The sequence below is a fragment of the Callionymus lyra genome, chromosome 5, assembly GCF_982586985.1.
Source record: "Callionymus lyra chromosome 5, fCalLyr1.hap1.1, whole genome shotgun sequence".
NCBI classification, from domain to species: Eukaryota; Metazoa; Chordata; class Actinopteri; order Syngnathiformes; family Callionymidae; genus Callionymus; species Callionymus lyra.
In genome coordinates this window covers 14,629,775-14,647,224 of record NC_141822.1, presented here as the reverse complement: position 1 = coordinate 14,647,224, position 17,450 = coordinate 14,629,775, and the positions used below count along the sequence as shown (strand labels likewise).

Here is a 17,450-nt window from a genome sequence, read left to right as displayed (position 1 = left end):
AGAGTACTACCTCATTACATCCCGAATGTCCACGTACCTTTTGTATAGCTCGGCTTGACGTCTGTACTTTTCTTCGTTACTTTGTCGGCTCTCTTCCACAGTCACCGGGGAGCTGGTGGAGGACGAGTGGCCATTAGTGGGCGCCATGCTTCCGCGACCGCTGCTGGCATAGCTGCTGTAACTGCTCCCCGACTCAGCCACGCTTTCGTAGCGTCCCCTCGGAACTTTCGGTTCACAGTCGAGAACGTTGTCCCCGAGTAGACGTCTGGAGGACCCTTTGGCGTCGTCCAGGTACGTCATGACCTTCTTCACGCTCTCACGATAACCCGACTTTCCTGGATTACGAACGATGGACGCCTCCCGTAGAGGCAGGTAGCTGCAGACCTCGGGAATTTGAGTAGGTTTTTCCACGTGGCTCAGCGAAGACCGTCCGTCTTCGCGAAGTGAATGTACGGATTCGGTGTTTGAGGGAGAGTTTAGAGTGGAGGAACTTTGGGATTCCAAGTATGCGTCTCGAGGGGACGTGCCATAGTCTTCGTTGATGGAGTCGATCCATGCATCTGGAGTCAGGAAGTTGCCTTTCTTCCTCCTTAAGTCTAAACTCTGGCTTCGCCGCTTTGAGACGTAATCTTTACTCGCAGCTCCGCAGACCTCCAGCGAACCTTTGTGACAACCATTCCCTGATTCGGGACGGTGAGAGTGACAACTCTTGCTTCTTTTCAAGTCCCTAAAATGACTCGTCAGAGGCCGCCCATGTTTCACGTGAGAGGCAATTCTGTGGTGCAGCATGTGCTCCACAGGTTGGATTTCGCAAAACTCCGGCTCATCGACGCTCATTTCAACAAACACTTCGTCGTTATTTTGCTCGTGCATCTTTCCTTTGAAGTATCCCGACACGGTATCGAGAGCTGACTTGGGCCTTTCCATACTTTGATTATCATGGAAAAACAATACCGAGTTACTGTCGCTGGGAGAATATTTCCGTCTGGAGTATGAATCACTCGTTTGCATTTCCGAGACCGCGGATTGCTCCGAGTTATCGTGAAATACTGCCTCTTCACTTTCATGTCTCTGGTGCTTTGAAGAGACACGGGGGAGAGTTGATGCGTCTTTGGGAAAACTGTGCGCCGCCTCCGAACGGAGGGGTGTCTGTTTGATGAAAGCAGGGCCACGCTGGTGTTTACCGGGGTGAACATGAGTGGGTCTAGAGGTTGGCACAATTAAACTTGTCCTGACAGGAATCACAGAGGGGGACGAGACATGAGCGCTGGCGTCCCACGGGACCGAGGTTGAAGAAAATGCAATCTCATCGGCACAAGGTTGGTATCTCTGCGGTAACGTACTGCTTTTATATTCCCACACAGGCCTCCGATCTTCCTCGTCTTCCAATTCTGCCTCCTCGTTTCTCTCTCTCTCAAAGCCTTGGTGCGACACCAGACTCTGGAGCTCCTTCTCCATTTCCTCTCGCTCCTGGGCAAGTTTAAGGCAGCGACTGAGGTTCCCTCTCTCCCGTTCGTGCTCCATCTGGAGCACCAGGGCGCTGGCGGTGGTCGACGGTTGTCCGAAGCCGGATCGGATGTGAGGTAGAACCGGAAAACTGGGTGCGAACTCTGGAACTTTCTGAGGGAAGCTGGACATACTTGAATGCATACTGTAAATATTAGCGTAGTCGTCTTCCTTCTTCTCCGAGGAACCCGGTTCACAGCAGGACAGACGAGGGGAAACCTGATCGGTCCGCCTACACGACGGCATGTCGACGGAGAGGACGAACGGCACATCTTTCCGGTCCCGGCATTCCGATGACATCGACACGGACCTCCTGACGTTTTCAGACATATTATTCTTCCGGTCGCTGCTCACGGATTCCTCATACGGCGGGAGTATAAAACGTCCATCGGGGCCACGAGAGATGGTCTCAACCGAGGGGGAGAGAGGGTAAGAGGTTGTCCTGGAAAGACACCCACGGCTATAGTTGAGCTGTTGATTCTTCCTCTGATGACAATCCTCTGTGATGAAAGAGGAACAATCTGTCTTTGAGGAGGTTGAGGAGGAGGTGGTGGAGGACATGGTGGGATAGAAAGGGCTGGCTGGAAGTAGGCTTTTCTTCAACACACTGTCTGCACTGCCAAAGCCCGGAGACGTCCTGTATTGTGTCGGAGAAAGAGAGAAAAGAAAGGAGGCAAAGGGAAGGTGGGAGGACAATTATCGAATCTGACCAACACATAATTTAAGAGATTAGAAAAGAAATAAAACTGATTCAATGTTTTGACTGATTGTAAGGCAATCAGGAGAGAAGGAACGTGGGGATGATGACGAAGGTCTGATGATGGGGTACTTACATGGATGGGGGGCATTTATAGATGACACGAGGAGAATCTGAAATGGATACAAAAGGGGGGGAGATGGTGTGGACTAATTAAAACCAGTAAAATCAACTATACGCTCGTTAAAAGAGCCGAGCACAGAGGAGTTCATTAAACATACATTTATTAGCAGCTAATGAGAACCTCATCAGTCATGGAAATGCCATCGATAACTTTCCCCGACTGATCAGATGTGCCGGGCCGAGATCCAACTCAGTGGGGGTACGGTTGATATAATGGGATGAAAGTCTCTTTCTTATGATATGAAAACATGGCTCATGAAGTCCCTCGTCAAAGGCTATATCCCTCGAGTTAAACAAAAAACAACAACAAAAGTTACCATCTTTTCTCTTCCTGCGTTGGTCCCTCTTGTGGCTGATGATACAGGCCGATCCCAGAAGCAAGACCAGTGCCAAGCACATGAATCCGACTCCGCCGAGAACACCAGCGAGTAATGGCTCTGGGACGAACTCCAGCAGCCTCGACGTGGTCGGGTACATCTCGATACCTGCGACACAATCCATCAAGATGACGTTCATTAACGCTAATTAAGGCCACTTAAAAATCCATGTACTAATGGAATACTAATATGCAGGACTGTAGTATAGATAACCACGGAAGTACCTTGAATTTATTCTTTTAATCAATCATACATACATATGGATACTTTTGCATTGATATTAATGTTTTTTTTAATGGCATCCTATGCAATATTTTGATGATAATATTAATTTACTTTCTTTAAATTCAAGAAGTCTCCACCTCCAAGAGACTTGTAGTACAAACAAAGCAGGGCCTGATTGCAGCTGGCTGGAGGAGGACGTTTTTACATAATAATGTTATAATACATCACAATGATCACAATGGACTCTCGTAACCTCTCATTCACCCAGATTTAAGATGGGGGAGAACTTTATAAAGTAATACGTTCCAAACATTGTCATGATGAGAGACTTAATGCATCTTGGAGAGAAAGACTTCAACATTTGAAACATGTGAGGGAGCCAGGAAAGCTGGATATTCACATTAGTAAAAAAAAAAGGATTTATTATATTTTGCAAAGAAATTCCCATGTGGTACGTGGCAACTGCGCAACAGAGTTTCAATCACATGACACCGGGGGAGCCAGAAACAATATTTTCAATTTGAAGTATTGCTGCTTCAAACAGTGAAATGAAAACAAAATTAATGCAAAGTAATACAGCCAAGCAGCCGATTCTTAACCGTACCTTACATTCGATTATAATATGTTGTCTGAATCCACTTTTAATGTGATGGCAGGAGGAAACTCATAGCTACATTTAATCAGTAAATAGATAAATGAATGTAGAGAAATATGCTGGCTTGAATTTAAAAACCAATTGCTTTTTATGAATCATACAGGTAATGTTTGCTGCATTAAAATTCCCTCAAGCGCCCGCAGATATCTGATGAATTCATGCAAAACGAATTATGAAAATATATCTTTGAAATAAACCTTCTCTGAAAATGCACGAAGCTATCTTCTATCACTCAGACATCAAATGGACAAAGTACCCGTGGGATGTGCTCTAATTTGTGTCCAACAGTGGAAAAAAAAAAAAAGGAAAAAAAAGAAAGGAACATTGAGATGAAAATGGATGGGGGAAGAAGAGAGCGGGGGCAAAGTTGCTCTGGAACACCTACCCACGGTTGAGACATTGACTGATGGACTGGGCTCACTCAGCAACTCCCCGCTACGAGATAGAAGCCGCAGCTCATACACGGCGTCCTGAGAGCAGACAAACATAAATTCATAAAGATTTTCCATCAAGGGCGCACACCGACATGTTTGCGCACACACTCTCACAAAAGTCAACACATTTACACGATGTCGCGCTCATTTTGACTCCAATTAAAACTGATGACTTGTGTTTGCGTTTCGCGATTATCATTGTGTAAACTCATTTGTGTTTGTGTGCCAAAATGCCTGTTTGTAGCAGCGGGAACAAAGACGAGGGAAGAAAACTAGATTACCAAACAGCGCTTATGCAGACGCGCTAATTCAATTAAAATGTACAATGTTAGAGAATAGAAGTACGGGGGCCGCACACTGACACACGTTTACACGATTGTAGAACAGGATGAAATTCTGAAAATGGAACTGTTTCGCCCAAAAAAAACCCAAAAAAACCTTATTATCTACTCACCTTATGTGGACTATGGGTTGTGATTATTTCAGGGTAATGTGTTCCGTTTTAGAATTATAGAAAATATATATGTTCATTTTAATGTAGCGACTGAAAAAAATCCCAAGTCTTAGTCAGCAAGAGGGAGGGTAGAAAATGAGTGAATTTTGGATGAACTAACCCTTTTATCCCTTGTGTTATGTCTGGTTTAAGGTGACCCGAAAAAAAAAGAGATAACACAAGGATTTATTGTCAAATTAAGCGTCAAATTTGGACGTATTTAATTTTTATTAGGGTCTCCCGCCCCCTCGCGCGCCCCCTTTTTCCTTGACCCGAACAAATTGCCCTTCCCAATAAAACCTTTCAGAGAGGTCAGAAGTCTTTATTCTAATTTTCCAAGCAGTTTTTTCTTCCTAAAAATTGGACCTATTTTGATTTTCATGGGGGTCTTTGGCCCCAATTTTTTACCCCTTTAAAAATAACAAAGGGAGGTAAAATACTTTATTAGTTATCTAGTACATATGGTTTTCATTTCATCAAAAATTGGCTTATTTGGATTTTCATAAGCGCCTTCTTCCTCTTTTTTTTCCCCCCTTAAACCTTCACTTAGAGGTCAGTAGTCTTTATGCCAATCTTCAGGCAATTGTGTCGAGCTATTTGGGAGTAAATAAGACTTTATGATAAGGTGGGTAGACAAACTGCATTATATATATATATATATATATATATATATATATATATATATATACCAGAATACACACTATATCAACCGACAGATTCAAATGCAGACATTCTGTTTTTTAATTTCTAATTTTTGTGTTTTATCTTCTTTTTTTTCCTTATTTTGTACCGACAACACAAAAACAAATCATATGTTTGTTGTTTACAACGCTGGCCATGAAAGTTTCTGATTCTGAAATATATACTATAATAGACACTATACAACATCCTTTTTTTTATCTTTCTACATTCCATTACCCTCACACACACACACACACACACACACACACACATTCAAAAATGCACGTAGACAAAATGACGCTCAACAGACCGACACAAAAGTAGAGGACAGAAACCAGACTACGGCACGCACAGGTCTGAAATGCAAATGAGATTCATCGGAATGTGTGTACGCCTCAGAAAAGAGAGATGCATGATGAAACAGTGACACAAAAGACAGCGCGCAGAGATTGATAGATGGAGGGGGAGTGTTGCTTGTCATGAATGTTCATAAGGGAGTGTGTTAGAATACCAATGCGGCCTGAAGAAGGTGTGTAGAAGAACACTTCTTTTGTGAAGTCCTGCTGGCTTGTTTACCTTTAGCAACGCCGGAACAATCATCTCGCTACTGTTGGCGCCGATGTCTTCGTCCACATTAAACCATTCGCCTTGGTCGGTGCGAGACTGAAGGAGGAACCCTGTGAGGGGGGGGTTCTGCGCTGGAGGCGGGGTCCACTGCAGGACTACACCGGCCGCACTCCTGGAGGTGGTCAGCGACGTCGGCGGCTTGATTTGACTGATCTTGGGCGCGTCATCTTATGGAAGGGAAACGACAAGATATAAATAATCACTTTACATTTAACGGCTTAAAATTTCAATACAAGAAAACAAAAATGTAAGCATCTCTGCATTAGTTAGGCAACATTTTTTTCCTGATAATAGACCTGACAAACAACTTATCGATCAGAAATCTTGTTTAACATAATCAAACCCACTCTGCTGTGATTGGTCAAACAACAAGGTTTGTCACCGCGCGTCATAAATCCCAGAAGTCTCCACCCCCAAGAGACAAGTTGTATAAATAAAGTGGGGCATGATTACAGCTGGCTGTAGGAGGAGCAAAGCCATTATTTCGGCATAATGGACTCCCCTCTCGTAACCTCTCATTCGCCGAGACAAGGAGAAACTTTTTAAAGTAACAACTTCCTAACATCATAGAGATTCCTATCAGGTAAATATTGTGAAAGGTGTCTTATTTGAAATGAGTAGACGAATGTTACTAACCCAAGGTACGGACGGAGGCTTTCTCGCTGAAAGGTCCGGTTCCCATTTTGTTACGAGACGTGACGCTGAACTGATAGACCGTGGAGGGAGACAAGCCCGTCACCAGCAGTCTGGTCGTCTGAGAAGAGGGCACATCCACGGAGAACCATTCCTGCCTCTCATCATTATCCCCACTTTCAGATATCTTCTTCACCCTGCGGGGGGGCAGGACGAGACGTAAGAACAAAGGAAGTAGGAGACATACATTCAAACTGTGGAGTTATGAGATAGAAAGCGAGTTCCATTTATCATTCAGACTCATCGTCGGCTGCAAATTCTGTCGCGGGAGACAAAAGTGATGGATCTTTCTTGCTCTGCAGCAATTAAGGCGATTCTGATGTTTAAGGGAAGGTTCCATACGTCTTCTTTCTGGTGAGCAAATCACAGCTTAAGGCAAAAAAAAGGGAGAAATCTCACCTAAAGCTCAAAGCCTTCCCATTATACGTTGGATATTTCATGATATTTTCATTGTATTAAGTATATTTTGAATGCAATAATTCAATAGTAGGTCTGGGGCGGTCGAGCATTAGAAGTCTTCACAGCTGCATGTGACCTAAAGGTGTTCTTTCATCGATTTCCTCTGCCCCGATAGATCAGGCGGATGATTAAATCCATTCAGGCATTAAAGAACGGCAGTCTTGACCGCTGTATGCCAGTGTCAATAAGGTCCAGGTTCAGGACCAGCTATTAGTCACAAAAAAGAAAAGGTGGTACTTTTTTCCAGTAAGCAAAGACAGATAGATTTGTTTTATTGACCCCAATATGAGAGATCACAGTGCAGCAGCAGAACACAATACGAACAAGGGCAAACTGTCAATTAAATATATGTGGCGACAATAAAAAGGTGACAGAAAACCAACAGACCGGAATAATTCTTGTGTGACAATAAGTGGCCAGTAGGAGAGAGAGAGCTAGAATTTCTAGATTTGTTGGATGTTTCTTCATTAAAGAAACAATATGCAACACTATTTTTTCAACAGTCACAACTTGAATAACAAAACAATGTTGAATATTGCATTTTTGGGCATGTGGGGTCACCGAAAACAGTATTTTGAATCCTAATATTTGTTACTTTCACAAACTCAGCTTTAAAGGTGCAACTAATGTGCCACCAGGGTACTCGTTGTATAAACAAATCTGAGCGTGATTACAGCTGGCTGGAGGAGGAGTGAAGCCACTATTACATCCATAATGGACTCCGTTCTTGTAACCTCTTGTTCGCTGAGATTTCAGACGGGGGAGAACTACAGTAATAAGTTCAAAGCATGATCATAATAAGGGTGTTACTGCATCTTGGAGAGGAAGACACATTTGAAACATGTGAGTCAGTCAGGAGAGTTGGGTTTTCATATTAGTTGACATTTACCAGAAACTTATAATACAGGTTTAGTTGTACATTATTAAGTATGATGTTGACCTCATTAGAAGTGAGTTGGCTAACCATACTCAATCATAGAACTTCAATAAAACGTAACAATTTTGTGTTATGCAGCATTATATATTATTCAATCTTTTTGTCTTTTTTTTTTATTTAATATTTCCGCGAATGTGTTTTGCTTGATGAAGGGATGCCGGTGGTCTTTCCACCTCCTTAAATAGCCTAGATGTATTCGTGTTTTGGTTGTTTATTCTATTTAGCGAAACCTCTAGGTCAATATCTTAGAAACACTTGGGATTCATTATGACTGTTGAGTTATTTTTATTCTTAAAACCAGCTGCAGAAGAGTCATTGCAGATGAATGAGTTATTTATTACAGTAACACCAGATGTTAGCTTCCAAAATTACTAGAAGATTTAAAGGGATAGTTCACAAAAAAACAAACAGATTGTCCTCATTTTTTTTACTCACCCTCATGTCTACTAAAGTTTTTAGTTTTTTTTAAGAGTATTCTATTTCTTTAGGGATTTAAAGTCAGAAATGTATGTCCACATGATGTTTGTAACTGGACTTTTCTTCTTCTTCCTTGTCCAAAATTACCCACCGAAAACCCCAAAATACCCCCAGTGTCTACCGTCTATACCGGGAAAAGTTTGTCTCAGTGTTTCCTGTCTGTGTAGCATCCAAGTCTTTTAGCTTCTGCTACAAAAAAGCTTAAGATATAGATTTTTTCAATTTCTCTTGTCAAGGTTTCAATACAAGACAGACGTTAGAGACAAGAAGTATGGAGGTATTTGGATGATTTTTAGTGTCTTTTTGGACAAAAGAAAGTTAGCACCGTTCACCGTCATATGGAAATACTTCTCTGCAACTAAAACCTTAGATAAGAGCTGAAAGAAAATGGAATCATGTAAATATGCCAAGAAATAATAGTTGAATTTCAATGAAAGCATGAATCCTTCGTCAGAGCTACTAAAACTTAAGAATCAAGGGTAACTATCCCTTTAATCTTGAGTCTGAAAACCTACCAAACTGAAAACGTCTGAGCCGATCCTCCATCAAAACCGGCAACCCAAGATATATTGGCTTCGTCTGCCCCTGCAGAGACAGACAAAGCTGTTGCAGCATGGGGGCTGGTTCCTGTAACAGAAGGAAAGAAATACAGCTGATTGAAATCAGTCATCGCTTTAATGGTCTGGTACTTGAAAGAGGCAGGAAAAAAGCTCAACCTCAAAAAAAGGGGGTCCAACATGTCAAGCATTATGGTGATTAGATTTCATTGTGATACTCACCCAGAACCATCACTCGGGTGCTTGTTTTTTTGGAAGCCACGCGGTTGGTGGCGGAGCACTCCCACACGCCGTGGTGTTCTTTCATGAGAGGCTGCAGCAGGAGCGAGCCATTTGGTTCAATGGAATACGAAATGGGACGATTCACATCCACCTACAGACCACAGCGTTCAAGAATTAATTCAGTATCTTTGGATAGTCAAATCCACAAAAAAGAATTTAAAAGAAATCCACATTAACAAAGTTTTAATATAATACAAAGAAACCCAATATATCACAGTGACACACCATCAGAGGTGAAAAGAAATCCACTCTTTTATAATGTAGTTTGCTCTAGCGAGCATGAAATCGTGTTATGTATGTGTTAGTCCAGATGAGTGCGTGCTTGAATTCAACACCAGTATTTTATAGACGTATGCATCGTTTCTTCACACATTAGGGCAGTAAATTGTTCAAATAATCGTACCAAAGAATGAGTCAGAGAAGTGTCGTGGAGTATTTTAAGTTGTAATAATTATGCAGCTGCTCATACGGAAAAAAAAAGGAATTGAAACCAGCTTGACAATGGACATGCTTTGAATGTAAAACATAGCTTCTCCAAATGCGTTATTGTTGAACATTTCCTAATATTTTAAAAGTATAAGAAAACTTTTTTTTTATGTTCTATATTCTGCTTATTTTGGCTCATTATTCACATTTAAAAAAGACTCTGACTCACAAATGATTGGAAGCCTAATGAGTTAACATGTATTGAAAGTTTATATCGAGAAACACATCCTTCAGGCAGCAAACTTAACTTTGTTGTTGTCTTAACTTTCAGCTTAAACATGTTTTGTTGTTGAATATCCAACATTAATGTCCTGAATGTCTCCATTATGCACTCATGCATTTCTGTTTATTTCCCTCTGGGACATGTTGTGAAATTTGAACCCCCCCCCGCCCCCCTATTTCTTGACTCTGCATATAAAAGTTGTTTTTTTAAGCTTTTATTTTTGTGTGACTTTTCTACCGCTGCAGATGGAGTTGACAGAAGGCACAAGAATACAGTTTTGAGGCAATTTTCTCTCCACTCACTTAACTCTGACTCCCAATACGATGATTGAAATGCACTTTCTAAAGCAGAATTGTTGAAGATATATATGCTTTTTGAAAAATTGAAACCTTTCAGGATTGATTTCCTTGCACTTTTCACCTCTTGCCACTTTGCATCTGACAGATGAAGCAGAGCAGCCAAGAGAAAACGGTGTCACACTTGCATACGTGTGTAGTTCTAACCTGGCAACATCTGATTATTGAGCTGCAGTCAACGGCGCAGATATATGCGCAAAGTGTTTCCTCCCTGATTATCAGCCGTCTAAGAGTACTACTTAACAGGGAAACACTTGCAAAAAGATTTTTATAGCATCAACAACAATCTAAATAAATATTAAGGGAACATTTAAAGCATGAAAAAATATCTATTTTTTTACACATTTAAACCAACTTCTTTCAAATTCGGTTCTAGAGATGTAATCTCTGAATTGATAGCACACCTGGAGAAGGATCCCAAACTGAACCGTCAACTCATGAATGCAGGTTCCTACAGCTTAACCCATGTGTTATTGTAACAGTTTATATCCGTGTCTAAATAAGAAGGAGCTGTGTCGCCTGCAATTAATACAAAACTCTGCAGCAAAAACACTGACCCGCTCTGGTAAGAGAACTCACATTTTCCAGATCCTTAAAACTCTGCATTGGCTGCAAGTTTCTTAGAGGATCCATTTTAAAATTCTGGTTCTTACTTTCAAAGCTATTCATGGTCAGACTCCACCTTACACCCCAGCTCAGGCTCTGAGGTCTGTGGATCAGAATCTGCTGACGGGGCTTCTGTTTTAGTCACCGTGTTGTCTTGGCTTTTTAAAGTATGTATTTTTAACCATGTATTGTTTTTGATTGTTTAAGCGCTTTGTGACCCTGGTCTGAGAAAGGCGCTTTACAAATAATAATAAATGACTTACTATAATTAATTATCTCAGGGTCAAGGTGACCCAGAGTCCCAAAAAACAAATGTGTTTGTGCTATCCCTTGTGTTGTCTCTGGGTCAAGGTGACCTTCCTGGCTTCCTTAAACACATATGCAGTGGTGGAGATCGTTCACCTTGACCCAGAGAAAACACAAGGGATACCTGAAAAACTTTTTTTTTCAGGCCTTTGGGTCACCTTGACCCTGAGATTACACAATAGTTCAGGCAAGTTAAATCTAAGACTTGTAAAAATGTAATACCATTTGAAAGTTTGATTAAAAACAACTCATCAAGCAATGAAAATTAAAAAAACAAAATATATATATAAAGAGGTTTAGGGAAAAAATGTCCCAAGAATAAAAAATACTTTATAGTCAACTAAAAAACTTGACTCTTATCCTGATGATTAAGAAACTGTACAAAGAACACAGGGCCTTGTACACATTACTTAGTAATAATATTGGTTGGAGCCATTTTTTTTAATCAAAAATACTGTCCGGAGTTGCTACATAAACCATTTAAAAGTGAAACCATCACATGCATTGGCTGAGTACTTAAAGTGATTGAGTACAAAGTTTTCTATTGTGATGTCAATCAGTAAATCCTTTTTTAAACAAATATATACATGTTATCAAATAGTTTGAGATTTAAAAGCAATGAAAAATTTCAATTGAAAGTTCAAGTTAGGCTTTCTAATGCCATTTAAAGCCCCATTTTTAGATTCATAAATGTAACGCATTTTAAGAATCTGTGGAAAACCTGTGAATGAACACTTAAGAAACTTAAGTTTCTGTTCTGCCGAAAGGCTAAAATTATTATTTGATTAGCCTTTCTATATACTTGATTTGTAATTGCACAAAACCTTCAACTCAATACTTACTAGGTATTATTTATAGCTTTACATCCCTTCAATAGGGATCAAATCAATTGGGATTTTAATACATTCTGGTTATTTTCTTGCCTTTGTCCAGGTGATTTTTATGGTCGGCTCCTTGTTTCCTTCACACGGGATGATCAGGGTCCTCCCAGCCTCCTCACTGTACTCTTCCCTGGGGGAGACTCTGAATGATGGGGGGTCCTGTGAACGGCAACATAAGATGGAATTCAGTGAGGCCAACAATGAAGGCTGGATTACAGTGATTTTGGACAGGATTATTCGAAACAACGGAAGGATTAGCTGCACAATTTACTCCATAATTATGGTGGTGGCATGGATTTGTTAAATGAATGGGTTTCAATTGTCCCGAGGAAGGTCATTAGAACATGATTATATTATGGGTTGGTTTCATAACCTCATGATAACACTCGAACTCAGGGTATAAGGAGGGGGAAATAAAGTTACCTGGAGGATGACTTTGGATGGTCCTGATGGCCCCATGCTGCCATAGCTGTTGTAGGGTGTACAGGTGTAAGTACCTTCAGCATCGTCATTCACTGTGGCCATGATCAGGGATCCTTGGGCGTTCACAGACCACCCTGGATACTGGGGTGAAAAAAAAAATACTGCATTAGGAGCTACAACAATATGAGACTATAATGAACAGTTGAAAGCAGTTTTCAGCAAACAAACAAAACTTTTTTTTGAGTAGAAACGTTTTTAACAGATATTAACAGAGACGCTCCAAGGCATCCATATTAGTTTCAAACTAGATTTAAAGCAGCGAGTCATCCACTGCATGCATATTTATAGACGCTCACTTGTCACATTATGTGTCGGTGAACATTAAACAACTTTTATTGTTGTTTGTTGATCTGTGATCTCCCTCGTTTCATATGTAAATGCTGACAGTCTTTGAAAAGAAAGAGGTTGTTTTTTTATGTCAAACCTGCTACTGGCTGGATGTCAGAAAAAAAAAGAAAAAAGGTGAGACACATCAGAGGCAAACATTTCAACTCTATTTATTATAAGCAGCAAAATCCTTCTTGTCACAGCGTTAAGTAAACATTGATTAAAAGCAGTTACGAAGCTGTGAGTCAAGGTTGAAGGCTGTTCGTAGCTCTTTGTTCCTGCAGCATTCATTTGCCTAATTTAAGTAGACCCGACATTTGTAAGAACATATGTCAGAGCAGTCAAACAGAGCTGAAATTAGTTTTTTGTTTTTTTTAATGAAAATCACTTTTACAACACAATTAAAACCATCTTAAAATATTGTAAGTATGTTGTTTGAATAGAAAATCCCCTGTACTTGTTCTACCATATATCTTGGACATTTGGAGGAATTTGTTCATTAAGTTCATCAAGATTAGGTGAAAGTAATAACTAAAAAATGGTTAAAATCAATTACACCTGAACTGTTGAAAGCATTACTAGAAATGATGGATGAACTGAATTGAGATGAAAACCACATTGTTTTGTAGAGAATATATATACATTTTTTATTTAAAATTAAAATACACAAATGTATATACATTTTGTCCTTTATCTTCTTAATATATATCTTTATAATAAGAAAAATAAAGTTGCTTTTTGCACTAAACAATTAGTAGTTCATTGATTGAGAAAAAGAAAAGAAAAAACATATTTCCAGTAAATATAAATATATATTAGTAGAAAATAGTGGGACTATTGGCATTGTTCTTTATAAAGTGCAAGTCAGTGTCTTTATTTTATTTTATTTATTTTATAAACATACCAGTTACAAAGGTAAACCATTTTAAAAGGATTTTCTTTTATATCTTTTTTTTCATTTATTTTAATATCATGTACATATACACATGCGAATCTCAAATTTTGTCTATATTTTTAAAACAATATATATATAAATCGAATTCCTTACATGAAGTTTTTAGAGTGTATTCTGAATGTGAAGCAGTGATATTTATTGTCCCAGCACCAAGTGAATTCTGGCTTGTGACTCGCACAGTGAGACCGGAATAATTGGCAGAGACACAGAAGGACTAGCCGATGCACCACAGACATGGAACATCCCTCCTGCGGTGTCATCGTCCGGCCAGTCGCTCTAATAGGCGGGTGAGGGAAGGGAGGGGGACGCGATTGCTGGAGAGAGGCTGTAGGAGAAGACTCTCTTTTGGGTAATATGTTTGACTTATTCTTCCTAATTTGAGCCGAGGGAGCAAACATTTTCGTAAATAAATCAGATGTAAACTTTCCCGTTTCCTTCCGAAAAAAAGGTAAAGGGCTTCAGGGATTGGCTTTAAAAAGCCACGAGGTTCAATAGATCTCCCTCCCGTTTGTTAGCATAAATGTCACCGAAAGCTGTTTAAATGGCTGCGAGAAACACTTCAAATGCAGACGCAGAAAATGTGACAGTTAAATGCTTCAAAACTCTGCCTCAGAATTCATGCCACAAAAGCAGAAAAAACTCAAGAGGCAAGCGGAGCGGCCTAAAATGTTTTTCACGAGGGGCTGCTGACGGATGAAGATTCTTTTTGCCTTCAGTCAGCAGCGTCTGTCGTTATTCTGCCAAAAGTATGATCGCGAATAATAGTCGCGCTGCTGGTTTGGGAGGATCAAAGTAACATAAACACTGTGACGAGGCGTCAGATGAACCAACATTAGGGTTGGCACGACCACTAAAAGTTTCAGATACTGTTATACTGACACAAATGCATTTTTGTTTTTGCTTTCAGTACCATGGACAGATCCAGAGGTTCTCCATCTTTGGTCCACAGCACACGGAGCAGAGGAGGCTGAGCGACAGTTGGACAGTGGACCCTGCCGTCCATCCCCGTGGGCAAATAGGTTTCCTTCGGTATTCCAGAAGCCTGTGCTGCATCTATAAAAAATATAAATAAATAACAGTCAATGTAAAACTGCAAGGTTTTATTGAATAGTTCTAGTGAATGCTTGGATAAAAATCCTTTAATATTTTATGTTAATTTACATAATTCAAGTATGAATAATATTCCTTCAAAGAAGCAAGAAGAAATCTATTGTAACTCGATATAATGCCAGCAACAGAAACAGCTCTTTTTTTTTTAATTAACTGAGACAATGAGATGTATGGAACCTGACTAAAGGCTAGGAAAGATTATTACTTATGGATTATGTTTCATTGTGTGATTCTCATGCGACAGTTCCACAGGGGTTTGAGGGGAAAAAAAAGCCTGGAGTGTCTACACCAGGAGCGTCAAACACAAGGGTCCAAAATATATTTGCAAAATTGTCCGGAACATTTTTGGAGGCTCGATCTATCTTAATTATGCATTTGTTTGTCCTCCAAACATGTTCATCTTGTCATCAACCTCAAATAGAGTAAGTAAGTAAGTAAAAGTCATTTGTAAACCGCTTTAACAATCAAAAACAATACACAGTTATAATTTATACTTTAAAAGGCAAAGACACATAAGACGAACACAGGAGTCCAAGAAAATCACTTAAGATGTTTCTTGAAGGAGTCAGTAGATCCATCAAACACAGAGGGAGAGGAAGATCGTTCCAAAGCTTAGGAGCAACAGCCTGGAAGGATTTCTCTCCTCTGGTCCTGAACCGTGTTCAGGAATCATCAGTAGATTCTGATCCACAGACCTCAGAGCCCGAGCTGGGGTGTAAGGCTGGATCAGATCAGTGATGTAAGGAGGAGCCTGACCATGAATAGATCTGAAAGTAAGAACCAGATTTTTGAAATTGATCCTGAAAGAAACTGGCAGCCACTGAAGAGTTTTAGGGATCGGGGTAAATGCGAGTTCTTCTACTAGAGCAGGTCAGAATTCTCGCATCAGAGTTTTGTATCAACTGCGGGCAGGAAAGCTCCTTTATGTTTAGACACTAAATAAACTCCTACAATAGTCTAAAAGAGAAGACACAAATGCAGATTGAGTTTTCCTAAGTTTAGAGATTTTTCTCAGTTGATCAATAAATCGTTATTTGAAGCCACTAAACAATTGTTGACATCTGTCATCGCTGTTCTTCATCTTATCTTAAACACAGGAATCTTTACAGATCGTGATATCACGATGAACATACTCCTTATTTAGACTTAAATTGAGTTTGAGACATGTGGTAAAACTCTGTACCATCACTTGTCTATCCCCATTATACCATAAAATGACTTGGCTTCGTGAAGCAGTAAAAATGTTTATGAGATGAGATCTTCTCTGTAATGTATTTCTTTGGACAGCTTCTTTGTATGGCACAAGATGGTTAGCGTGATCGACTCGCAGCAAGAAGGTTGCTGGTTTGTGTAGTTTGTATGTTCTTCACATGTTGCGAGGGTTTACTCTGGGCACTTTGGTTTCCTACCATAGTCCAAAAACATACAGGGGTTGATTGGTACCTTGGGGAAATTCTCTCCATGTATGTGTATGCATTATTGTATGTATCCTTGTGTGTCCTGAGACAGACTGGCATCCTGTCCAGGGAGTCCCCCACCTCTTCCCGATGAAACTGGGATAGGCTCCAGTATCCCCGCGACCCCCATAAGGGAATAAGCGACAGAAAATGAATGAATTAATGAATGAAGTAAAAAAAGAAGAAATATTTCATCATTGTTGTAAAGGAAAAAAAAGAAATCCACTTGGTTTCAACAACCAGAGGTAGTCTGAAAAGTAGGACCTGTGCTTTTTGTTAAGTGGGCATTAGATAATGAATTGTCATCATTTGTTCACCATAATTTTGAGAATTGCAACAAAGTGGTTTGGAGCACCCTTGAGAATCCAGTCTCAAGAAACTCATACAAAGATGGAACATCATGTTTATCAAACGTCTGGAACAAGTTGTACTCGGTACACTAGATTGTTGTGCATTCAATACACAGTTGCCTGAACAGGCAAAACGAAAAAAAAAAACGGTGTGGCCACGCATAGAGACTTACGCATCACTGTTAGGATGGCAGAGGCGGTCGGCGGGGTCATCAGCCCATTCGTCGGGATGCATGTGTACTTCCCAGAGTCTCCTGGAGTGAGTCTGGAGATGAGCAAGGTTCCATCCACCAGGATTTTCACCCGCGACTTGAGAGACCTGGAATGAACCCCAAGAAGAGAACGATAAGCGGAGGAAAATCCACGAGCTATAAAATACATAAAATCGCAGGCTCAGCCAAAACAACCTCTCAGTGCATCAACAATGTAGGTGTTTGTTTTTTCTACAGGGAGCTGTTGCAGATGGAGGTTAAAGAAAATTCATTTAATTTCACTCAGTGTAGGAGGTGAAGTGCCCAATCAATTTAGACATGCAAAGAATCCGGGGAGCCTTCACTGAGCGGAATACTCTTATGAATGTGATATAATACCAATAAAGCACCAATACATCTTCTTTGTGATCAATTA

At 40.3% G+C, this 17,450-nt stretch overlaps 1 protein-coding gene across 1 annotated transcript in view; it reads right to left on the bottom strand.

The window, feature by feature from the left end:
• The window catches only part of igsf9a (immunoglobulin superfamily, member 9a), a 73,766-nt gene that overhangs the window by 17,903 nt on the left and 38,413 nt on the right, over positions 1-17,450 (bottom strand). Inside the window, exons 8-19 of the mRNA XM_087791075.1 lie at positions 16,997-17,142; positions 14,817-14,959; positions 12,565-12,705; positions 12,184-12,300; positions 9,224-9,374; positions 8,960-9,071; positions 6,515-6,708; positions 5,828-6,045; positions 4,029-4,113; positions 2,704-2,871; positions 2,340-2,376; positions 38-2,143 (exon numbers count right to left, since the gene is read on the bottom strand). Of these exons, the coding sequence (XP_087647201.1) occupies positions 38-2,143; positions 2,340-2,376; positions 2,704-2,871; positions 4,029-4,113; positions 5,828-6,045; positions 6,515-6,708; positions 8,960-9,071; positions 9,224-9,374; positions 12,184-12,300; positions 12,565-12,705; positions 14,817-14,959; positions 16,997-17,142 (3,618 nt within the window). The remainder of the gene's footprint in view (positions 1-37; positions 2,144-2,339; positions 2,377-2,703; positions 2,872-4,028; positions 4,114-5,827; positions 6,046-6,514; positions 6,709-8,959; positions 9,072-9,223; positions 9,375-12,183; positions 12,301-12,564; positions 12,706-14,816; positions 14,960-16,996; positions 17,143-17,450) is intronic.